Raw genomic sequence first — 25,708 nt, forward strand, 5'->3', positions numbered from 1 at the left:
AAGAAATAACAGATGTGCAAAGGTGAGTCATTAAGACTAACATGTAAGGAGTTTGATACATAATGAAAAAAGCATGGAACTTCCAAATAAAAACAGTGGATTTAATACACACATTTTTTTTTAACTCTCTTCCAAAATCCCACTAAGCAATGGTAAAGGGATTTTTTTAAAAAATGCATTTTCAAGAAAAAGAGAACAGGGACTTCCCTGGTGGCGCAGTGGTTAAGAATCTGCCTGCCAATGCAGGGGACACGGGTTCGAGCCCTGGTCCAGGAAGATCCCACGTGCCGCGCAGCAACTAAGCCCGCGCACCACAACTACTGAGCCTGCGCTCTAGAGCCCACGAGCCACACTACTGAAGCCCGCGAGCCTAGAGCCCGTGCTCCCCAACAAGAGAAGCCACCGCAATGAGAAGCTTGCGCACCGCAAAGAAGAGTAGCCCCTGCTCACCGCAACTAGAGAAAGCCCGCGCGCAGCAACTAAGACCCAACGCAGCCATAAATAAATAAATAAATAAATTTATTTAAAAAAAAAAAAAAAAGAAAAAGAGAACAAAGAACAGATAACCACAATAAAATTTTGGAAGAGTGGTCATCTATCTAGCAGACTAGTGAAAACTGAATTCCTAAGACAGCAGGGGAGAAAGCTAAGAAGTAACCCAAATTACACCTCAGAACTACCATGTCCCAAAAAAGATTCAGCACTTGGCAGTAGCCCAAGTAACTCTGGAAGTGGTGATGAGGGTAGTGCTAAAAACAGGAGGAGGACTGGCTGGAAATCTATTTAAGAAGCAGTTTAATCCCCAGATTCGCTCTTCCTGACCCTCCTCTGCCCTGGACAGGGTAAAACAGAGCATCCCTGAACTGGAGGAAAAGAGGCACAGTTATCAGAAAGTACCAGACGGAAAACAGGGAGATTAAATGAAAATTTACATATTGAATGGAACCTGCACCTGCCTCTCAACACCCCCAGTCCTCTTCCATCATAGACTTCTAAAGCAATGGCAGACAGGAGGGAACCTGAACAAGACAAGATAAATCAAGATACTGACATAAGGGGACCCCAAAAATGGCCCTGCAGATCACACTACAGTAAATTCCAGATACATGAAGCACCAACTACCAATTCAGAACTTCTCATCAGTTTTCTGGGATTTCACTCTTAAAGCAGTCAGACAATCAAGGATTATTATCAGACTCTTGAGGAAAGCCTCTTTAAAAGTCAAACATCAAAACTAACAAAACTAACTAAAATCTATTTGAAGAAATAGTGACTATTGCAGGGAGAAAACTTCTCAAAAACTATTATTAATATCACGAAGGAGATAAGACAGTATACCCATTGAATGACAAAATGCTATTTTTTTTAAAAAGGGAGAACATTCAAGGGAAAAAAAAAAGAGTATAGAAATGAAAAACCCAAGAGTAGAAATTAATGTCTCAGAGAAAGTTAAAAAATGGTTGAACCTGGCAGTTGCACTCCTAATTATATACAAGAGAAATAAAAATACACATCTGCGCAAAACTTGTGCACAAATGTACACAGCATTATTTATAATAACCAAGAAGGGGAAACAACCCAAATGTCCATCAACTGATAAACGGATGAATAAAACGTGGTATGTACATACACAGTATTATTCAGAATAAAAGGGAATGAAGTTCTGATACATGTCAAAACGTGGATGAACTGTGGAAACATTACAGTAAAGAAACCAGTCACAAAAGACTACATATTGTATAATTCCACTTATGTGAAATGCCCAGAACAGGCAAATCCGTAGAGACACAAAGTAGATTAGTGATTGACTAGGGCTGGGGGTGGGGGAAATGGGAGTGACTGTTAATAAGCATGGGGTCTTTTGTTGGGGGTAGAGGGGGAGCATGATGAAAATGTTCTAAAATTAGACTCTGGTGAATAACTATACAACTTTGTGAATACACTAAAAGCCACTAGATTACACACTTTAAAAGGGTGAACAACACGATGCATGAATTATATCTCAATAAAGTCAGGGTTTTTTTTAAGTTTAAAAAAAAAATAGTTGAGGAAATCATCCAGAAAGTTAAACAAAAGGAGAGAGAGATGGAAAGTAGGACACAAAATAATAAAATTACAAGACTATTGTAGGAGTATGAATATCCAAACAATAGGTATTCCATTAAGAAAAAAAAAAAAGAACAAAGGGGAAGAAATTAAATAATTAAATGTCCCTGAACTGAAGGGCTTGAGTTTCTAGATTGAGAGGGCTTACCAACACAATGAAGAAAAACAGACCTATACCAAGGGTCTGGAAGTTTCAGAACACTGGGGATAAAAAGAAAAATCTACAAGATTCCAGTAAGGAAAAAAAACAGCTCACATATTAAAGATCAAAATCAAACTGGCCACACTTCTCAACAGCAACACTGGAAGTCTGAAGATGGTAGAGCGATGCTTTCAAAAGTTTAAAGGAAAATTATTTCCAACCTAAAATTCTATACTCCTACAAACTATGAATCATGTATGAGAGTAGAAAGTATGCTACTAAAGAATGTCCTCCATCAAAATGAGGGAGTAAACCAAGCAAGAAGACACAGAGCCCAAGAGGAATCCAACACAAAGACAGGTAAGGACAATCTCCAAAGACAATGAAAGGGAGGTGACAGTTATATACCAGGAATAGAAGGTAATAGCACAGATTAGAACTCAGGAGGCTCCAAAAGTGGTTTCTCCAAAATGAAGAAGTTTGAGGCCCCTGAACATCTTGAAAGGAGATTTTGACAACTGGTGGAAAGCCTAGGGTTGATCTAGTGAGAAGTTCATGCGTTAAGGTAGAATAATGATTAATGCCCCCTTTCAATTTCAAAGCAACATTTTTAAGAAGTTAAAGACATAGTACAAATTATACTCCAATAAAGATGTTAAAAAAAAAAAAGACATAGTACAAAATTCAAACATAAAAAGTACATCAAGATGTTAGATGACCCTGGAAATGTTCTAAAACTAGATTCTGATAACAGCTGCACAATTCTGTAAATTTACTAAAATATCACTAAACTATACACTTAAAATGGGTGAGTTTTATGGTTTGTAAATTATACCTCAATACAGTTGTTTAAAAAAAAAAGATGTTAGGAGGAAAAAACTTTTTCTATGGTACTCACATGAGAAAACTCAGGCTGGGATGGAACAGGAAGTGACCCAGGAGTGAAGACTGGTGTGCTCTGAGATACCGGTGTTGAGGCTTGTGGTGATATAGTGGGCTCAGGTGGGAGAGGGGGGTTTTCTATCCCTACTCGTTCATCACCTTGGAGTTTCTTTGGAAAAGACTCTCTCCCTTCAGATAACACTGACATATCCATTGGCTCATCTAGTTTAAAACAGGAAAAACAAATTGAGAAATAAGCACTCATCAATACTATTCATGTTCCAATACCACTAATAACAATTATATTCAGATATTTTCATCCCTAAAAAAAAAACAGTGACAATTTTCAGAAAAGCTGATAGGTTAATAGAAGATTGAGTCCTAGGAATCTAGCAACACTTTATTCCCCTGGGGGAGGGAAGTTCACAACTCCTAAAATACTCAGATATAGATTAAAATAGGGTTCATCTAGGGATACCCATCCATCCATATGATAGTAAATTAACTTGGTTCCTCTGAGACCCTTTCCTGATTATAGCTCAGTTTTCACATTTGCATAGGAACGCCCAGATTAATGGCACCTAATTTAACCACAGGCCTTGAAAGGCAGTGAACTTGTTTACCACTCTAAGTAAATATCTACATATTTATGAACTCATTTTATTTGCATTAACTGCTAAGTGCAGAGAGGTGGATGCCAGGACAAATAGAGAAGAAGGAAAAACAAAAATCTATCAATGACAATCAGCAATGATTTATCAAAGAACAAAGTACAGGACACTAATCCTGAGATAAATTGCTCAGGAGGGAAACATAAACACAAACAAAACACAAAACACTGCTTTTCCTATAGTATCCTACCCACCTGTAGGCTAACAGGATCTTCCTCAGAGCCAGCCTAGCTTGCTAGGTATTTGATTCATCAACCCCTTTTCCCCTATCTTACAACTTGACCCCAAACAGGCTTCCTTTAGACCACTCTCACAAAGTACCTATGCCATTTAGTTTTTGCCTAAAATCCACATTCATGCTACCAGGTACCCGCCCCACCTCCACCTCAATACCTACCCCTGCTGCTTAGCTTGGCCTCAAACGCACACTCCACTGTAATGCTAGGTTCGGGAACTGATGCTATAGGCCTTTATTACACTACCACAGCTGTGTTAAGTATTTTCATTACACCTTTTGATCTTTATTGCCATGACAAAGCACTTATTAAGGACTGTTCTAAGCACTACATATAAAAAGGCTTTAGGTTAATATTCTTAGACAACAACAACAAAATACAAAAAGCATACACAGTTGCACAGTTATGCACATATTAAGCAAATGCATTAAATCTAAAATATAATTGACAAAGGAAAATACAATGTTACATGAAAAGAAAAGAACACTGAATCATATACATAACATGATCCCACTTGTGTAAACATACTTCTTTATATTTATGCATAGAAAACACACTGAAAGGAAACACACATATCCAAATACTAATTATATCTGTACTGTGGTATCACAGGTGATTTTTATTTTCTTCTCATTACTTTCCCATATGCTTTCCAAACTTTCTACAGTAAGTACTAATTATGTTTACAGTCAGGGAGAAAGCATTTTTAATATAATTATTTTTATATATCTTCAGTGTTCACACTACAGATAGAAAAAATGGTTCTAAGGATAAGCCAAACTTAACTTGCATTAACAGCATTTTTTGTAGAATGGATTCACTTTTATTTTTCACTGAAGATATCACTAATCATGTTATGCTTAGAATGATATTAGTCCATTTGGATACCTACATTGATTTTAAGAGAAAATAGCCAGACACAAACTTTGTGACAGAAGAAAGTCTAAGATTAAATTTTGTCATGGGTAAATGAAAACCCATGAGTACAGGCTCTGGAGGCAGCTGCCCAAGTTCAAATCCTGCCTCTATGACTTAGTTGTGAAATCTCTCTGTGCCTCCATTTTCTCATCTGTAAAATGGGGATAAAAGTAACACCTACTTCTTAGGACTGTTGTGAGGATTTTAAAAAAAAACAAACAAAAAAAGAAACAAAGAGAAGAACCTAGAACGAAAGAGAAGCAAAAAGAACAGTGCCTGGCATAAAATAAGTGTTCAATAAATATTAGCTATTGTACCATTATTGATATGTGAAAGAATGAAAAGGAAAAAATCATGGAATTTATTGGAAAAGGCTTTGTAGAAGTAGGAAAAATTTAGAAATATCTTGAATGACTGGATAGGAGACTAGAACAGAGCAAAAGAGGTTTAGATAATGACATAAATTAAGTAAAAAGAAAAACTTTCTTGTGAATAAAGTAATATAAAATCACTAGGTCCTCAAAGGAGGAAGGGAATTAAGTCAAAATTTCTACCACCTGCTCCTAACCACTCTTTGGCTAAAACTGCTTTGATAATAGCAGAAATAACCTATAAAGAACAAAAGAAACAATTTTTGGTTCCCTCTGACCAGTAACATGTTACCAAGCTGCTGGAGACTATTAGGCCAATGGCAATAAAGGTCTTCATTATACTATTGATAATTCATTTGAGTTCAACTTGAACAATTTTCCCTTAAGGGTCTTTTCAAAAATTAAGTTGTCAATACAGAACTCTCAGAAGAATCAGTGCTAGAAAAGCAAAGAACCGAGGAAAGCACTTAACACTAGGCCACTCCCCTGAAGCTTAGACATGAGTCCTAGCGAATAGCTGAGGTCACAGTGTTCTAACATGTAAAGGAACAGTACACTTCACAAGGCAGAAGAAGTGCTGCCCCTCTTCTAACCTGAGATCAACAGACAGATCAAGAGAGCTCACCTTTTCTCCCTTCTTGTTCTGTGGGACTGCTAGGAACGATAAAGGGGGTAGATCGGAAGGCATCAGGGGAAGGAGCAACAAGGTCTGAGGAATTCCTTTATACAAAGAGAGAGCCACAGGTTATTTTACCACAGCTACAGCTTCGCACTTGCTTTCTACTTCTTAACAGCAAAAATATCTATAACTCATTCAAGTACTTATTAGTGTTTCTCTCAAACAGCTAACCAAGGTTGGTAGAAGAGGCATGAACAATACTTCAATAACTATTTCTCACACCAGACATATCCAAAATTAGAATTAAAAAAAAAAAAAAAGATTAAGGGAAAAGCCATATGATTACAAGAGAAAGTAAATGACCAGACACAAGGACATCATGACTGAAAAGCAGGATGAGATAGTGCTAAAAAAATTAATTCATCTGCAGATTTGAGACAAATATTTACTCCATTTTTTGCCTATTATGAGAAAGATCATGCACATTCTTATTAAAAAAAAAAAAAAAAAGCAACCTCTTTGCCCTAACACGGATAAAGAAATCCAACTACTGTCAACTCTAGCATAACCTCTTCTGCACCCCTATGCCATTAAATGGGAAGAACTGCTAGCCAAATGGAGCAGCAGGCAGCTTGTTTTGGACACGTACGTCTCTAAATAACTGGGCAGTTTCTTTCCTGGTGAAACCTTCAGGCTACAATTTTTAAATCTCCAAATGGGAAAGCAGATCTACCTGCCTTCGATAATTCCACTAAGTTCTTATTCCCCAAAATTCTTAAGCCTAGAGTTTACTTTTCAGTTTCAAAAAGACTTCTGGACTACCAACTTTAGCTCTTTCAACCTTAGCCTAAAACCATCAGGCACATGTTTCCTTGAAAGGGTTATTTTAGGCTTACTTACGTGGAAAGACTCTCCTGAACAAGAGACCTCTGACCAGAGAGCTGCAGGAGGTGCAAAGTGGTGGCAGGTGTGGAAGCCAAAGAACACCCACCTTCCTCCCTTGAAGGAGTAGAGCAACCATCAGACGCTACTGAGAAAAAAAAAAAATTGTAGCTGCATTTACTTCTCATATTGACATTACTGAACTGTCAAAAAAACAAAAGACACTCAGTAGTACAAAAAGCGTAATATTCATATCCACCCATGTTCCAAGAGGGCAGAAACTGTTTTCTAACTGCAGTACAATTAGTGGAATGCCACGTTAACACAAATCTTGAGTGACCACTAAACAACCTCTCCCTAATGAATTATGGGTTTCTTTTATAAAGAATTGACAAAAAGAACTCCTTAGTCCTTTCTGTCATGATCGAAGCCTGGAGAAGAAAAGCCAGGACACTTAAGCCTCTCCTTGGCTGCTCTTCTTTCTTGTGAAGTTTCTATTATAAGACAGCAAGCGGAAAAAAAAGACAGCAAGCGAGCCCTTTATTCCAAGGTCTACCTAAGGTGAAGTAAAGCTTATGCCATGATGCAGATGGGAGAAGTCAAAATGATGTGCATGACACCTGATGATATGAATGCAGCAATTTTCATGATTAGAACCTGGGCTCCTCAAAAGACAGGAAAAATACTAAAGCGTAAGTAAAAGGATATATGAGCAGCCATTACTGATTTATACTATGAAGAGGCTCCTGTTGGTCCCTTCTCCCTAGCAACAAATGGAGTATCAGCTGTATTAACTGCAAGAATAAAGAAATTTCTTTTTTTTTTTTAAATTAATTAATTAATTAATTTTATTTTTTTTGGCTGTGTTGGGTCTTCGTTTCTGTGTGAGGGCTTTCTCCAGTTGCAGCGAGTGGGGGCCACTCTTCATCGCGGTGCGCGGGCCTCTCACTATCGCGGCCTCTCCTGTTGCGGAGCACAGGCTCCAGACGCGCAGGCTCAGTAGCTGTGGCTCACGGGCCCAGTCGCTCTGAGGCATGTGGGATCTTCCCAGACCAGGGCTCGAACCCGTGTCCCCTGCACTGGCAGGCAGATTCTCAACCACTGCGCCACCAGGGAAGCCCAAGAAATTTCTTAAGTACAACCTTGTGGCTTTAATGAGAGACCAGAAAAGGTTTCTTGGTGATGCTCTGTATGTCCCGCACACATTCACAGCACAGTACAAGAGTATAACCTTCTCTTCCTCCCTACTTACAACCAATACATCATATTTTGCTGATTGTTACTGATGCTTTCTGGCTCTGTGAGGCTGCAGCATGGGGCACTGGTGGGGGTTAATGAAAGGTGAAACAAATACCATTCTAGTCTTCTAAAGGTATTATGTTCTTTCTGCTGGACCATAACTTCCTATTTGTGGCAGAGGAACTAATAAACAGATGAATAAGTAGACTGTTACCCAGGTGAACATGAAAATCTTCATTTAATTATCATGATATTTAAGATTTGAAGACTTATGATAACAGAAATAGCTACTCTGCCCATAACATTAAATCTGCCATATTATTAGCTAGTATTCTTCAATATCTCCATTTCCAAAAGAGAAAGAAAATTATGCTAACACACGTTAAATAGCAATTATTTCCAAAAAGCCCTTCTCATTAATCAGCTAGAAACGTACTTTCCTTCCATACCACAAACAAGTCTGCACACCTATAAAGTGCCTTCTGACTTAAAACAGTAGCCTCAGAACAGAAATAAAAGTTTAGATCTTCAGAAAAGAAGAGCTACGGCAACTAATTCCTCTTTGTACCTGTTTTATTGCTCTGGTCAAACAAGTCTTCCTGAGTTGACAAAACCTCAGGCTCTGGTGACTTCTGAATCTGCATCCCATCTTCCAGAAGTTCTTGAACAGATATTTGTTCTTTTGTTTCCACAGCAGCAAGAGAGCCTTTGGGACTAGCAGGCATGTCCTCTGACCTAGGAAATTCAGATTGCCAGGAGAAAAAGTTACTATGTTCAAAGGCTTTCATCTTTGAACAAAGAAGCATTTCCTGTTTTGTGTGTTTTCCTTTTTTAATTTCAAAACTTCCAAAAACTATTTATTAAAAGTAAAATAAGCTACACTTTATAATGACGCAAAGCCCTCAGCCCATTTCAAAGAGTGTCTCAGTCTCTCACAAAGCAATACCTCTTTTCCACTCTGCTCACTGCAGTGTTGCACGCTGTCCAAGATTTCTGATAAGTGAGTTAGGGATTTCTGTTACATATGTTGTTATCTAGAGGTGCATGAAGGAGTGTGACCCAGACCACAGCAATGCCAGAATGAACAATGACCTCCCACAGAAAGGCCTTGGATGTAAATCATCCTCTGCACCAGCCACACACATTATCTTCTGCTGACCTTTTTGATCTGATCTACTCAACCCAAGCCCCAAACCAAGACTCCTTCACACAAATACTACTTACACATGTAAGACACTCACTGCTGGCTCCTTTCCAGAGACTTAGGAGGTTCACCTACTCTACCATTCCCCAGAGTAAACAGGATAGCAAAACTACCTAGAGAGTAATTTCCTAAGGAAAAGCGGAAAAAGTCAGCCCCCATTAAGCTGAGTGTTTTGCATTAGAAAGACAACTTCTCTTGATATTCAACTTTGTTCAGTACCCCATTCCCCACTGTTTCTACTGAAGGAAGAAACAAAAGAATACTAAATGTTTACTCATTCCCTCCTCCAAAATGGAAGCATCCCACTTGTCCTCTGCCATATCTAAACTTGAGGTACTGACCAGAGACAATGCTGTTTTGGATACAACAATCATCATAGGCAGAACAAAGGTATACTGACCAATTCCCAAAAAGTTAAGAGCCTGAAAGACACGGGAAAAGAATACCTCCCTATTTATCTATGCCATAAGCTACCAGATGCAGGATACCTGAGGATCCAACGCAATCTGGATGCTCCTCAAGTATAAAAACAGTAGACTTTCAAATATAATATTCTTGTGACTCTTACAACACCAGATAAGCTAGAAAGACATCCCACAGAGAGATAGTGCCTCTTCAGACAAAGAACAGAGAGGAGGAGTAGCAACCAAAGATTAAGGGGTCATCCTTACAGTTAGAGCAGCAATAAATTGGGTTTGTAATATGCCTAAAGATAAGGACACAACGAGAATTCATAAACAATAAATGTTTCTACTGGACCATAAATACGCCCAGGGCAAGGGGGAAAAAAAAAAAATCAAGAATTTCTAAAAATGTTTCCACCTGGCCAAGTGAAATGAGTGTAACCCCATAGATAGCAGAAACCCAAAAATACTTCCTAGAAAGAACTTGGTTTACCTTGCAGGTGGTGAATTTTGCTCTTCTACCACAGGTACATCCTTACTGGGCTGTGCTGCCACAGGGATATCCTTGCTGGGCTGTGCTGCCATGGGGGTACCTTCATTAGACTGTTCTTCATGCTTAATTGCTTAAAGTTTTAGAAGAAGATAGGAAGGAGATATTTAATTTTTCAAAGTACTAGAAGTAGTCCCAAATGCTTTTTAAAAGGCAAAGATTTTAAAGAAAGAAATACAAACTGAAAATATATACAGGCATCATTCCAGAAAGGAAAATAACCAATTACCCACTTATAAAAAACCTTAGTATGCAAGCCATCAACTGACAAGTACTCGCCAGACAACTCTACAACCTTACTATACTAATTTAGATTATATTAACTTAGATAGCTATAAGATATATCAAGGAAAAAACAACTAGCTCTAGCATGGGAGGAAAATACTTATAAACAAACTCTAAATGCCAGAAAACATGTTACGTACCAATATTAGCATCCACATCAGAGAGCCTAGTATAAGCAGAGTTGGTGGTTACTGACTGTAGAGGCCCTTTGTCTGCTTCACGTGGCACAGTTTGTTCCTCAACATCCTGGCTCTGGGAGAGTTCTAGAATCCCAAAGCCCAGCTGTGATGAGGCAGGATCTAGGAAGAAAACCACAAGAAATCAGATATCATCCCACAACATTATGCACTATGCAAGGTGCTGCCCTTTAGCAAAAGACGGTCATATTAAGTCCTTCACATCAAAGCCCTGTCCCCCAAATTTTTTTCAAAATAAAATTAAGAATAAAAGCACTAAAAGCAAAGGGGGAAAACGCATAATGAAGCAAAAAACTGTGTACTATAAAACCTTACAAGCACCTAATAAAGGTAGACTATTTCTACTTTCTAAAGAAATACATAAGCCCCTCCACACACACACACACACACACACACACACACACACACACACACGCAGAGAGCACTGTACTTCAGACTGTAATTCACCCCACAAGGCATGCATCCCAAAAATATTTGAAAAACAAATGAATACAAAAGAAGTAGGAGTCAGTATGCAGAAAGGGGGCTAAAAAATGAGCTAAAAATTCCTGAACACCAAAATTAGGTGGATTATCTTAGACTACCAGCAAATTTCCTAATGACTATTCTCAATTTAATGATCAGAAATCTATAACCTGATAAAAGGGAGAAATTTCGACATCTGCATGCTCATGTTAAAGGGGCTAGACCAATCTACTATCCTGAAAAAGGCATAAAGCTACCTTCAGCACCAAGGGAGTGTGTGGTATCGTCTGAAATATCTCCTTCCTTTTCCTCTTTCTCCTTCTCTTCCACCTCTTCTTCCTTCTCTTCACCCACAGGAGGAGCAGATTCCACTGACATTCCCAAAACACTATACAGCAAAAAGACACAATCATGTGTTCGCAGATAGGCCGGGATATTTTGCTCAAAGAACTCTTTAAATTTTATTGTGACTCTCCACACACCAACCACGTTTTAAGCAAATTTGAAAAAGTAAAAAACCTCACCCTATTATTGCTTCTTTCTACAAAAAGCACCTAAAAGGTTAACAAATCAAAACACTGTAGTACAGAATTAAGTAATACAAATAAGAGACAGAAGGAAGAAACAAACATACTTGATTTTTATCTTTCTCTGAAAAAATCTGAGCAGGGATAGAATCTTGCACTCAAGAGAATTACTGACAAGTGACAAGAGAAGATGTGCATTAGATGTGCAGAGAAGGGGGTCAAAAATACATCTATTTAATAGAACACAGTTCACAAAAGAATTTTAGCAAAAATTCTTAGAATACATAACATAGAACCACAGTGGCTGAAAAAAATTCAGGTAAGAGGTCTGTGTATTAAGAAGAAGACATCACAGGTCAAAAAATGATAAACAAAAGTAAAAGACACATAACAATTAGGAAAAAATATCTGCAATAATATAACAAAAGAATAGTCTCCATGATATACAAGGAACTCGTAAGAAGAAGCTCAAGATATGAATGGACAAACAACAGAAAAGACAACTCACAAAAAAAAGAAATACAAGTATCTTTAAACATGTAAGAAATCAGAGAAACCATTTGTTGCCAATCAAATTAGAAAAAAAAACCTGTAAATACTGTACTACTATTCAGTGCTGCCCAAACCTGAGGTGAGATTAGCATTATCACATACTGTTTATGAGAGTATAAACTAATAGAACCTTTCTGCAGAACAACTGGGAAATATGTATCAAGAGCCCCAAAAAATGTTCATACCTAGTAATTTCAACTGTAAAAAATAATTTGAAATATGAAAAGATTCTTATACAAACTTACTTTCAAAGTTCACTGTGACTAACAAACAACCTGCTGTAAGCCCAACAGTAGGTAAATGATTAACTAATTTCATAATCCATAAAATGGAATTTATGCAGCCGTTAAAAATGTTCAAAACGGGCTTCCCTGGTGGCGCAGTGGTTGAGAATCTGCCTGCCAATGCAGGGGACATGGGTTCGAGCCCTGGTCTGGGAAGATCCCACATGCCACGGAGCAACTAGGCCCGTGAGCCACAACTACTGAGCCTGCGCGTCTGGAGCCTGTGCTCCGCAACAAGAGAGGCCGCGATAGTGAAAGGCCCGCACACCGCGATGAAGAGTGGCCCCCGCTCGCCACAACTAGAGAAAGCCCTCGCACAGAAACGAAGACCCAACACACTCAAAAATAAATAAATAAATAAATAAATAAATTAAAAAAAAAAATGTTCAAAACAACCAAGTGCAACATGTAAACCATAAATCTGGATTGGATACTGGATAAAATATATATATATATATATATATAAAATAAAGCCATCTTTGAGACAACTTGGAAAATCTGAATATGCACTTATTACTAGGTTTTACAGAATCAATATTTTCTTAGGTGTGATAAGGGTATTATGATAATATAGGATAATATTTTTCTTAGGGGATGAATGCTAAAGTATTTGAGGGGAACTATGATTTCTGCAACTTTGCTTCAAAACAGTATATTTTATACACACACACAGAAAAAATGCATAGTATCTTTTGAAAAAATGCATAGTATCTTTTCATCTCTACTGTGGGTTTAAACTTTTAAAATAAAAAACTTGGGGCAAATGTTATTTAGAGTTTTAATTGCCAGGGGAAATTAATTGCTCATGTTGTTAGGCAAAAAGGTCAAGAAACACAGGAACTTTTACTTCCCATGTGTCAACTATGTATATCAAGTGCACAACAACAACAAAAAAAAACAACAGGGAAAATAAGCCAAAATGTTTACAGCAATTAGCCTCTGGGTGGCAGAATTACAGATGACATTTTTTGCCTCCTTGTAACTTTCTACCCATTTAACATTTCATATAAAGACCATTAAGCATAAGTTTAATAAGCATAAAAGAGAAGAAAACATAAATTTGCAAAGTTGGGGACCATGATCCAAGGAAGAGAAAAAGGACTGAATAAAGACTTTCACAAAAATTAAATAGAACGTTACCTACACAACTGGGAGGACCAGATGCCTGACCTCAGGAAACATAGGGGAAGAAAGTCAAGAGCGTGTATGACAAAAAGTAGAAGAGCAATGAAAGACAGCACAAACCACACACCTTGGATCTTCCTCAGTCTCTTTTGGTGGCTTTCTTCAAGTTCCTAATGCTCGTAGGCACAGTGAGTCCTTGGACCTCTTCTTCACCTTCACTCACCCCCTTAGTGATCTTATCCAGACTCATGGCTTTGAATATCATCCATATGCTTATGACTCTGCAATTTTAAATCTCCAGCTTAGACCTTCCCCCTGAGCTCCAGACATTCACACTGTCAACTGCCTCCAACTGGCAATTGAAAAGGCAGCTCAACTTTAACAGGGCTATAACTGACCTTCCCCTGCAGTCTTCTCATCTCAATTAACAGCAACTCCATTCTTCTAGCTCCCAAACGAAAAACATAGAATCACTGTTACCTCCTTCATCTCTCGCATACTTCACATCCAATCTATCTTTGAATCATATTTTCAAAAACCCAGAATCTCACCACTCCTCATCCACTTCTACTCTGGTCTAGCCACTGTCACATTTTGCCTAAATTATTTCAGTAGTCTCCTAGTAGGTCTTCCTGACTCTGCCCTTGCTCTCCCTTCAGACTATTCCTTTCTAAATTTAATCTGAAGAGCTTTCTTTTTATTTTAATTTTAATTTTTCCCAGCTTTATAGAGGTATAATGGACAAATAAAAATTGTATACTCTTCAATTTATTCCTGATCCAGCGGCTAGAGTGATCCTGTTTAAATCTAAGTCAGATCATGTCATTCCTCTGCTCAAAACCGTTCAATACTTTCCTAAGAGTAACAGCCAAATTCCTCACAATGATCCATAAGGCTTTATATATTCTGGTTCCCTCTTTACTTCCCTGACCTCTTCTCCCACTCCTCTCAAGCACTCCACGCCAGCCACACTAACCTCCTTGTCATTTCTCAATTATTCCAGGCACATGCTTCTCTCAGGGCCTTTGCATTTGCTGTTCTCTATGCATGGATTACATTTATCCCAAATAATAGCAGAGATCACTTACTTAAGATTTTTAGTCAAATGTCACATCACTGAAGCATCCCCTAAGTCATCCTACCTAAACTTGCAATTCCTTTGATGCTTCCCATCCCCTTCTCTGCTTTATTTTTCTCCTCAGCCCTATCAGAGTCTAAGATACTATATATTTTTACTTATCTATCAAGTATTGCTATATCCCATACCAGAACGTAAGCTCCATTAAGGTCTAGGGTTTCTTATCTCTTCTGATCACTTTGTATCCCCAAAACTCAACAGTGCTTGGCATATAGGAAATACTCAATAAATATTTAATTAGAATGATTAGGTGAATCAGAAGAGGCTTGAAACTAATCTGATTATAGACAAAAAATAGTACTGATATTAAACTTTTCTCCACTATCCAAAACTGATGGAAAAAGAAAACAAAGGTTTAAATATATTATTTAGAAATACAGAAGTAGCCAATAAAAGAAATAAAACAATTATCATCAAAAATTAGGAGAATGTTGTTGTGAGTTAAAACCTCATCTTTCATTACGGAACTCAAGTGTCTTAATCTGATAAAACAAGAAGTGGTAATACAACAGTGTGACTTAGTTTTACAACAGTATTAAGAGCTAGGAAGACAACCTCCCAAAGAAATAAAAGCACAAACACTTAAAAAGCGTTACCTCTGTGAAAGGGGACCAATGGTGGGAATGGACTCTTTGCTTTTCATAATAAGTTCTTTTTAAAATAAATTATGTATTTATATTACTCTTAAAAATATTTAACAGATCTCATCAAAATTAAAAACATGCTCTATGGAAAAAACCTCTTAAGAGGATGAAAAGACAAGCTACAGAGTAGGAGAAAATATTTGCAAACCACATATGCTCCAAAGGACTAATATATAGAATATATAAAGAAGTCTCAAAACACAATAAAAAAAAATCCAGTTAGAAAATAGGCAAAAGACATGAACAGACATTTCCTTGAAGATGTACAGATGGCAGAGAGGCACATGAAAAGATGTTCAACATCATTAACCATTAGGGAAATGCAAATTAAAACCTCAATGAGATATTATCACACACTTATCAGAATGGCTAAAATAAAAAATAGTGACAACACCAAATGCTGGTGAGAATGGAGAGAAATTGGATGTCTCATACACTGCTAGTGGGACTGTAAAATGATACAGCCACTATAGAAAACAGTTCAGCAGTTTCTTAAAAAAACTGAACAGGCAACTACCATATGACCCAGCAATTGCCCACCTGGCCATTTATCCTAGAGATATGAAGACTTACAAAAACCTGTATGCAAATGTTCGTAGCAGCTTTATTTACATTAGCCAAAAACTAGAATCAACCCAGATTTCCTTCAATAGGCAAATGGTTAAACAAATTGTGGTACATCCATACCATGGAACACTACTCAGCAATAAGAAGGAACAAACCACTGATACATGCAACAACTCATATGGATCTCCTGGGGCTTATGCTAATTGAAAAAAGCCAGTCCCCAAAGATTATATACTGTATGATCCTATTTATATAACATTTTGAATGACAAAACTTTACCAATAGAGGATGGTCTTTTTTTTTTTTTGGTCCCACTGCACGGCTTCCTGGATCTTAGTTCCCCACCCAGGGATCCAACCCACACCCTCAGCAGTGAAAGCACAGAGTCCTACCCACTGGACCACCAGGGAATTCCCCAGAGGATGGTCTTAATTAGTGGTTGCCAGAGGTTCACATGCAGGAGAGGGAGGTGGGTGTGGTTATAAAAGGACAACACTGGAGCTCCTGTTCAGCATTTTGACCTCAGTGGTGGATAAACCTACACAGGTGATTAAGCTGTATAAAAATTAATACACACACATGAGTACAAGTAAAACTAGGGAAATGTGAATAAGTTCACTGGATTTTATCAATGTTGATATTCTGGTTGTGAAAGTATACTATAGTTTTGCAAAGTGGTACCATTGGGGGAAACTGCGAAAAGTGTACAAAGAATCTCTCTGTACTATTTTTTACAAATGCATGTGAATCTACAATCATCTCAATTTTCTTAAATGTTTAACGGGGAAATAAAAATATCCTCAGCATCATATTTTAGGACACTTCATGTTTAGGACCACAGGCTTACATCACAATAGGACATTAGATAAGAGAGGAAGATCTTTTGGAATTTTATGATACATAAAAGTTCACAAGCAGCCTTTTTCAAAATATTTGCATTAATGAATAAAGACAACATAAAGAGATCAGTACACATGTGTTTTGAAGAGCTTTCATTCTTTTGGAATCAACCCCACATTCTCTGCAGTTTTGTGGCCTTTACACATGCTGCTCCCTGTGTCTGGAAAGCTCCTCCTTCCACACTTCTGTGCCACACACTTCATGCCACACTTCTCCCCAGCCCTTCAACTATGCCTAACAAATTTGTATTTATAGTTTAGATTATCCTTCTCAAAGAGGTTTTCCCTTATCCCCCATGTTAGGTTATATATTCTATTTTTTCCCTCTTTACAATGATCACAGTTCTCACTGAATAGCTATTTATGTAATTATTTAACATCTGTTTCCCCTATTAAATTGTAAGCTCCATGATGGCAAACATGCTTTAAAACACCTACCACAGTACCTGCACATTTACTGAATGTAAGCATTCAAGTATTTTTTTTAAGGAAAGAGAACACCTTGATGCAAAAAGGGAAAAGAAGTAGCATGAGACTTCTCAAACAGTACCATTCATTTATAACAAGGGATACACACGCATTCTGTCCCCACTGGTTCAAACTCAGATGCCGAGGCACAAAAACACAGATAAGCCTGGCACATGTTCCTAAAGAGGTATCACAAAAACTTAAATGCCTACAAAAAGCAAAGAAAGGTAACATAAATGAGTTAAGTGGCTGGGTTTAAGAACAAAAGCACAAGCCTTAGGATAAATGAAAAAAGACTACCTGGCCTCAGTGTCCAAGTACAACAGTGAGTTACAGGCACTATGACAGACCATAGCACTCATGCCCTACCTAAGCAGAAGCTGGCTGCTCACAGCTCCAGCCAACTGCTGCCAATAATACAACAGTTGCATTACTTCCGGCCTAGTAATCCCAGAAGCTGGAAATCTAAGTTCTATGTGAAATTTCCCTATTTTTAAATTCTATCAACAAATTCAAATATATTTTACAACTATGTGTGGGCCAACTAGAACCTACCTGCGGGCCAAAATAAGTCCACCAATTAGGGGATTGTTCTAAAGCATCCAACTGATGATTTGAGAGAAAAAATTTAAGTGCAAACACAGAGTATTAAACATACACACACATACACACACAAAAAAGCACTTATTTTTGAGATAAAACCCTAGTCTTTCACCTCAAACTAACATCCTCCTCTCTGACTACCTCCCTTTTCTATTCCACCACCCCAAGACTCCTACGTTCTCCTTTGATCTTAGGAGAATTTGGGTGTTGAATAGTAAAAAAGAAAGAGAGGCACTTGAGTCAGAAGGACTCAAAGCCCAGCTCTGTCACTTACTAGCAATGCATTCTAGAGCAAGGTTTTTAACTTCTTTGCCTATCACTTCCCCCCCTACGTAAGGGAAGTAATGTAATGTGTTCATCGTACAACTGCTTTAAGGATGAAATTAAATGGCAGTATATATCAAACATCCCATCTAGTGCCTAACATAGAGGATAAACTCAATAAATGGACAATGTAAAGATATACAGGAGACAAAGTAAAAACTGAATACTGTTTAGGGTATGAATTAAACATTCTGGGTCTAAAACTGGCGAGGTTCTTTGGTTGGTAGGTAGAAACCATGCTTAACTGTTTTGATAATATACCTAAATATTTTTTGACTATTTTTTCTAGTAATAAGTCATATCCAAGCTAAGAATAAGGAATGCTTGTTTCACATGCGCAAAGTAGATCACAATCTGAATAACGTAGGCGCAAAAAAATGTTACCACCTTCACAAAAGAGATTCCAGCTATCAGTACCAACAGAATGCTAGTTAATTAAAAAAAAAAAAAAAAAAAGAATGCTAGTTAATACAATTCTGAAATCCCACTCCCTAATTCACAAAAATAAGATTAATCCTTTTATCCTTGGGATGAGACAACAAGTACAGATAAAAAAACTGATCCACTAATACATTTAAATAAATTCCTTCAAACACTAGTATACCTGCTTGTCCTATTTGGCTGAGGTAACTGTTCAATGACCTGACTGATGGAACCACATGTGTCCAAATGAGAAGAATCCATAGACTCTGAAAAAAAATAAGTGGATATTAGCAGAAAAGGCATTTACCACCAAACTGTAATACAAATTCAAGAATGCAGACAATACCAATCTAATCAGCTACATTAGAAAACCAACCTTTTGAGTACCTACTATGCACCAGATACTGTGCCAGACTTCCTTACATACATTCACCACAACCACATAATGTTTATATCCACCCGGCTCCAACAAGAGCACCCTTGCAAAAGGGACCTCACCTGCAGCTTTGTTTTCTTTCAGATGTTCATTGAAGCCACTATTACTGTCTCCTTGTTCTTCTCCAGCTGTTTGTTCACTATTGGACACAACATCCTAGAAAATATACATATATAATATACATCCCAGAAAATGTACATACAAAATATACATACATAATGTATACATACATATGTACATAATATGAAATATACATTTCATAATATACTATATATGAAGTAATCCAAAATGATACATATTTTTGTGAAAATGATTTTATTTTCCAGCCAACTTTATCCAAAAGATAGTGATCTCCTAAGGACTTACTTTGCAGCTTGGTCTAGATTAGGGGAAAAAAAAAATCTACTCAATCATTTCCAAGCAACCTATCACTCACCAACACAGGGTTCTCTTTGTGCGTCTGTAGATTAGGAAGGTGTCGAGATAGCATACTGAAGCGAGAACCAGAATCATCGTCTAGAACCTGGCTTTCAGGCTGAGAATCTTCAATGATCAGGCAAGGAGTGTCTTGCTGAGAGAAATCTGACTCCAACTGACTTCCAGTAGGGTCCATCTGCTCCCCTGGAATGGAATAACAAAAGATCAGTTCTGTGTAACCTACTAGCCTTCCTCATGCAGTCTGAGCTTAAATAATGAGGCGGAAGTACAAGACCTGGAAAAGGGGACCAGTGTAGGGCTCTTCCAATCAGAACAGTATAATCGCTGCAATCACTTTCCTATCATACCTTCCAAGGCCCGATTTCCTCGTTATTTACAATCAGCCTGCCTATCCTTCTCTCCCCCTTCCATCACCTTCCCGTAGACACCCTTTCCCCTCCTTCCTAACCTCTTCTCTCCCCGCCCCTTTTTCCATCCCCCACAACTCTCCCTACGTCCTTCTGGCGCCTCTACGACCCCCCAAAAGGCTTCTTTGTAATCTCTGCTCGTCTTAACCCCCACAGGCCTTCACGCTTCCTCACGACCACCCAGCCTTCCTAGCTAGGGCTACCCCACCCCCTCCTCAGGGCCCTCCAACCCTTTCCCTGTCACCGCCGCCATGCTTGCCACCCCGCCCCCTCCGGTCTGCCATCCCCTTCAGACCCGAAACCCAAGCCTTCAGAGCCTACTACTCCCCCACTTTTCTCCAAACTGTACCAGGCATCCCGGTGGGAGGTCCCTCGCGCTCCAGCTAAAGATCTCCGCACGCTCCCCAGGTCCCTCCAGCTCGATCCCCAGGTCGACACTGTAGCCACCGCCGCCACGGGCCGCGAACTCCCCCTTTCCCGTCGCGTCACGCGGTATCAGCTCGCCCATTCGCTGCTGCTGCCCGCCACTCAAGAAAGCCTGTGGATGATTGGTGGCTGGGCGGAGTGCCCCGCCCCACGTAAGAAAAAGGAACACGGCGGCGTGTTTCCATGGCAGCCTGGAGGTTGCAGGCCGTCCCTCTAATACAGCCGGAGAATGACAGTATCCTTGAACCGAAGGGACCTTGAGAGGGCGTAAAATATATTCCCCTGCCTCCAGGACGGTTGTTTGTACCACTAGTCAGACATAAGAGAAAAGACCAATTTTCTATCGTTCATGCACCATAAGGCCCCTTCTCTCACCCTCTTCCGTGGAAAAGGAGAGGGTTTCCCGGCTTTCTAATAAAAGGGCAAAGAAGATCCAGGATGGCTGGAATTTCAAATCTGGTGAAACTGAAGAGAGAGAGGACTCTTTGGGGTTTACCGGGTCAATCAGAATCCCTTTTGTAGGCCTCTACCCGAATTCAAGGGCTTCACGTTACGTCTCTGCCAGTTCTTTTAAAAAAAAAAATTTTTTTTTTCCATTTACATTGTCTGAGGGCCCCGGTAAGCCATAATTTTCCCCATTGCCCTTTCCAGTCTGAAACGTCGTAGTTCAAGCTTCACATTTGCTTATCGTTGACCTATCTTTTGTGGAACTGCAGCCTACAGAGACCATAGACCCAGACATGTTTTGCACCTCCTGTTGAGACAATTGAGCACAGTAACTGTCAAGACTCGGTGGTGAAGAGAACAGCTGCCGCCCCTTTAACTAGATGACCTCAAAGGTCCCTCGAAGCCTTGAGAGTCTCTTATCCTAATTATGGTGCCGGGGTCTTATAGAGGGTGTGGCAGCTGTGATTTGTATTAATGAAGGAGGCCCCATGAGGAATATGGTTTTGTTTTTCGTTTTTTTTGCGGAGGCTGTTGATTTTTGTTTTTAAGTGGTGGTTGGATCTGGGATGGAATTCTAGCCAGAGCAGCTGTCAATAGGGAAAACACCTAGCACACTGCCAGGCATATACATAGTAGGCATTCAATAGGAAGTAGTTTTCTCTTTCTACCCCAGGCTCAGAATGACTTAAGCACAGCCCAACCATGATCCTCCAATTCTGTAAATACCCAATTCAAAACCTGATATAGGCTAAGCTGAAGTGGAGCTTCCTACCAACGAATGTTCTCCCTATCAAAGCATGTCATCGCAGTATATGTTACTTATGGGAACAAAAGGACAGACTCTTTGAAATGAAACTTTCCTGAAAAATCTAGAATCTATTGTTGCTATAACTAGAATATAATTAGGGTCCCCAGAATGTTTTATGAGTGGAGCAATAAATGTAATGGAGCACACAGAGACACATCCCACTTCTTAATCTTGAAATCATTTACAATTGACTCCTCTCTTCCCCTCCCCCCAATGCTGCAGAAGACCAGTGACCAAATAAATTTAATCCTAAAAAACCAGGTAAGGTCAATATTGACTACAGTAGGTAGACAAAGTGAATTCATCTGCTCAATGTGAGAGGACACCAACAATCAGGTCCTGATGTGACAAATCTTGACCTTGATTACCATAAAAATTCCCCAAAGTCACTATATTTTTGCCCTTCTCTGTCCTGCTACTGCATTTCCCATCACCAAGCAAGACATAAATAAGCAGGCTTTCTTGCTCATTTGACAAACAACTGTATGTTTGTCAAAACTTATAAAACTATATACTAAAAAGGGTAAATTAAACCTCAATAAGCAAGACTAAAAATAAATAAACAAATGAGCCTGAGCCATTCCCATTACTAAATAAAACAAGAGCTTTAAAAAAAACAAAACAAAACTGTGAAGAAAAACTGTGAATTCCTTGTTAAGCAGGATGATAATGAAATTAATCATTAAATTACCCAAAAAGATCAGAAAATGCAGGCAGGATGGTTACCCACTGAGGCTGTGACTGATTAGAGTTAGGTGAGCCAAAGTCCTTTATTGATTCTTAGACTGCAAAGGACCATCAGCATATCTGCCTATCTACAGGTGCATCTTTACTTAGGCCACCTCTGAGAAATCTAATCTACCTCTAAAGCCCTCCAGACGAGAAAATTCCATCAGAAAATTCCATCAGGCACTATGTTAACTCACTATGAAGTTTAACAGACCTCATTGCCAGAAAATTTTCTTCTAATTATCTAACCTAAATTCTTTTTTTAAAATATCTTATTCGTTATCTCATTTTTAAAATTTGTATTACATTAGGATCCTCGTTTTTAAATATTCATTTATTTATTTAGACTGTGCCGGGCCTTAGTTTTGGCACGTGGGTTTCTTAGTTGCAGCATGCATGCGGGATCTAGTTCTCCGACCAGGGATCGAACCCGGGCCCCCTGCTTTGGGAGCGGAGTCTTAGCCACTGGACCACCAGGGAAGTCCCACTCATATTGTCTTTAATTGGTAAGTTTAAAACCTGGACAAATTCTCCTAAGGCTGGGATCATCTCATCTGTTCTAATAATTCTACCAATCAAACAATGAACATAAATGCTACCTACTTAGTTTGATAGTCTTTTTCTGAGGCCTCCTCACAGACTTCTCTAAACAAAAGAACCCCAGATGGTTTAATGCTACCTCACAGACACTATTCACCAACCTTTACATTTGCTTCATGGTTTTCCTCTGGAAACTCATAGTTTTGAAGCTCAGTGGCAGAGAACTTTACTGAGGATGAGCACTAAATTTAATGATAAACTATCACATATCCCTTTTAAGCTGCAATATTAAAGTTCTACAAACTGACTTATATCTAACATAGAATTATTCTGACCCCTAGGCTGCCTTCTGTTGCACTTGGACTTAAACAATCATGCCCAGTCATATACCAATGATATAATTCATTATTAACATGTATTACATTTTTACTATGTGGCAGGTATTGTGCTCTGGGTTTTTTTGTTGGTTTATTTCTTTATTTATTTATTTATTTTTGGCTGCGTTGGGTCTTCATTGCTGCATGCGGGCTTTCTCTAGTTGCGGCAAGCAGGGGTTATTCTTCATTGTGGTGCGTGGGCTTCTTATTGTGGTGGCTTCTCTTGTTGCAGAGCACGGGCTCTAGGCGCGCGGGCTTCAGTAGTTGTGGCACGCGGCCTTCAGTAGTTGTAGCTTGTGGGCTCTAGAGTGCAGGCTCAGTAGTTGTGGCTCTCGGGCTTCATTGCTCTGTGGCATGTGGGATCTACCTGGACCAGGACTCGAACCCGTGTCCCCTGCATTGGCAGGTGGACTCTCAACCACTGCGCCACCAGGGAAGTCCCTATTGTGCTCTGTTTTACATTCATTTTCTCACCTAAAAGCCTCATATCTCTTTGAGGGTTACAGATGAGGACACTATGGCTTAGAGAGATGACATAATTTGCACGATGTCTCAGAATCTGTGAGAACCCAGTCTGTCTAACTGCAGAGGTTTTATATATCCATGATTGAGGAGGAACAGTGACAAAGAAATGGCAAAACAGTGATACAAAACTTTTTTTGTTTTAGAATGTATTTTTATTTGAATACTAAATATGGGTGTCCCTAGTGTTCTAGAAATTCATAATAATTAAAATAATATGAAGAAAACAGAGGAGAAAAATGAAAAGTTGTCAATTCCACATCCTTATGAAGAAGTTAAGTCAACAAAGAGGTGATGACATGATTAAAATGTGAAAACAAATTGCCTAAGGCAGTCAATAATTGCCTATGATACTATACTAGCTTCTTAACACCAGGCTGATATGCTTACTAGGTACCTGCAACCCCTGCAGTGGAAGCAATCCTAACTGGTCTATACCTTACCTCTACAGAGCGTCCTCCTATTAATTTTAAGTAAACTTTTTATTTTGAAAAAAATTTCAGAGCAACAGAAAATTTACAAAAATAGTATAATAAAAAAAAACAGTATAATGATCTCTCATAAACCCTTTCACCTAGATTCACATGTTGTTAACATTTTGCCACATGGCTCCTATTCTTTTTTTTATTGTGGTAAAATATACATAACATGAAATTTACCGCTTTAACCATTTTTAAACGTACAGTTTAGCGGCATTAAGTGCATTGACATGCAACCATCACTACCATCCATCTCCAGAACTTTTTTATCCTCCCAAACTAAAACTCTGTACCCATTCAACATTTATTTCCCCATTCCCCTCTCCCTCCAGCCCTTGACAACCACCATTCTACTTTCTGTCTCCATGAATTTGACTACTCTGGGTACCTCATACAAATGGACTCATACAAATTTGTCCTTTTGTGTCTGGCTTATTTCACTTAGCATAACATCCCCAAGGTATATCCATGTTGTAATTTTAATAGCATGTGTTAGAATTTCCTACCTTTTTAAGCCTGAATAATATTCCATTGTAGGTATATATCACATTTTGTTTATCATCCTTGTTCAGTTTAACCCACTTTTCAAACATTTCCAGAGCCCCAACTTTGCCACGCCAAAATATAGATGAGGCCCTGGAGGCACATTAGCAGAACCCCACCAAGGCAGCACATTGCCACCCCTTCCAGGTTGCTTAATTTTCCAGCCAACCAGTTAGCTGTAGGCCCTCTTATCAATCTGAGTCTCTCAAACACCCAACACCAAGCACAACTGTGACTGCAGTATTAGCTGCAGTTTTCTCCTTTCCACCTTTCCAAATGTTTAATCCAAAGAGCTCAACTCCACCAGAAGCTGCTTACCTGGAAAGAGAGAGGTAGAAACAGAAGGCTGTGGTATGAGGGGGGAACAAAATGGAATCCTTGTCTATCTGAATACTGATGGGGCCTGCCATTTTACCTTCTCTGGCTCATTCCCTCTCCTTATAGAAGTATTCAAATCTCCACATCCTAGTAGCATCTCCCCTCCACTCCACTTCTTTATCAAGCTCCGGGCCTTTCTTTCTTTCGTTGCCCTCCAAATTCTGCTTTCTCCATACCAGTAACTCCATAATCCTTTGCAATCTAGCTTTAACCTCCATAAATCTAGTGCCTAGAACAAAGCAGTTACTCTAAAAATGTTTGTTAATAACTAATTCTGAAAATTTCTTGTCAAGTCATCTTATTAGCTTTGACCTCTATCATGTTTGATAGTGTTGCTGATTCCCTCCTCTTTAAAATTTTCATCCTGTAAACAAGCTAAGTGCCCATGAACAGATGAATGGATGAAAATAAGATGTGATATATATATATATATATATATATATATATATATAT

At 38.7% G+C, this 25,708-nt stretch overlaps 1 protein-coding gene across 9 annotated transcripts in view; it reads right to left on the reverse strand.

Annotated features, from left to right (window-relative positions):
• The window catches only part of TP53BP1 (tumor protein p53 binding protein 1), a 69,598-nt gene extending 49,100 nt beyond the window's left edge, over positions 1 to 20,498 (reverse strand). For 5 of the 9 annotated variants that reach the window (XM_082450066.1, XM_082450062.1, XM_082450065.1 and 2 more), the window contains exons 1-11: positions 20,356 to 20,498; positions 19,598 to 19,782; positions 19,224 to 19,317; positions 18,907 to 18,991; positions 11,429 to 11,559; positions 10,650 to 10,808; positions 10,168 to 10,297; positions 8,635 to 8,801; positions 6,846 to 6,975; positions 5,952 to 6,046; positions 3,147 to 3,352 (exon numbers count right to left, since the gene is read on the reverse strand). In XM_082450066.1, the coding sequence (XP_082306192.1) occupies positions 3,147 to 3,352; positions 5,952 to 6,046; positions 6,846 to 6,975; positions 8,635 to 8,801; positions 10,168 to 10,297; positions 10,650 to 10,808; positions 11,429 to 11,559; positions 18,907 to 18,991; positions 19,224 to 19,317; positions 19,598 to 19,782; positions 20,356 to 20,362 (1,389 nt within the window). In that variant the 5' untranslated portion in view covers positions 20,363 to 20,498. Of the gene's footprint in view, positions 1 to 3,146; positions 3,353 to 5,951; positions 6,047 to 6,845; positions 6,976 to 8,634; positions 8,802 to 10,167; positions 10,298 to 10,649; positions 10,809 to 11,428; positions 11,560 to 13,786; positions 16,273 to 18,906; positions 18,992 to 19,223; positions 19,318 to 19,597; positions 19,783 to 20,355 lie in introns of those variants that run through there. The other 4 variants (XM_082450063.1, XM_082450060.1, XM_082450061.1 and 1 more) reach the window with 2 other exon arrangements.
• Positions 20,499 to 25,708: the final 5,210 nt, after the last annotated feature.

This window comes from Balaenoptera physalus (genome assembly GCF_965194825.1).
Source record: "Balaenoptera physalus genome assembly, chromosome: 2".
Classification (NCBI taxonomy): domain Eukaryota; kingdom Metazoa; phylum Chordata; class Mammalia; order Artiodactyla; family Balaenopteridae; genus Balaenoptera; species Balaenoptera physalus.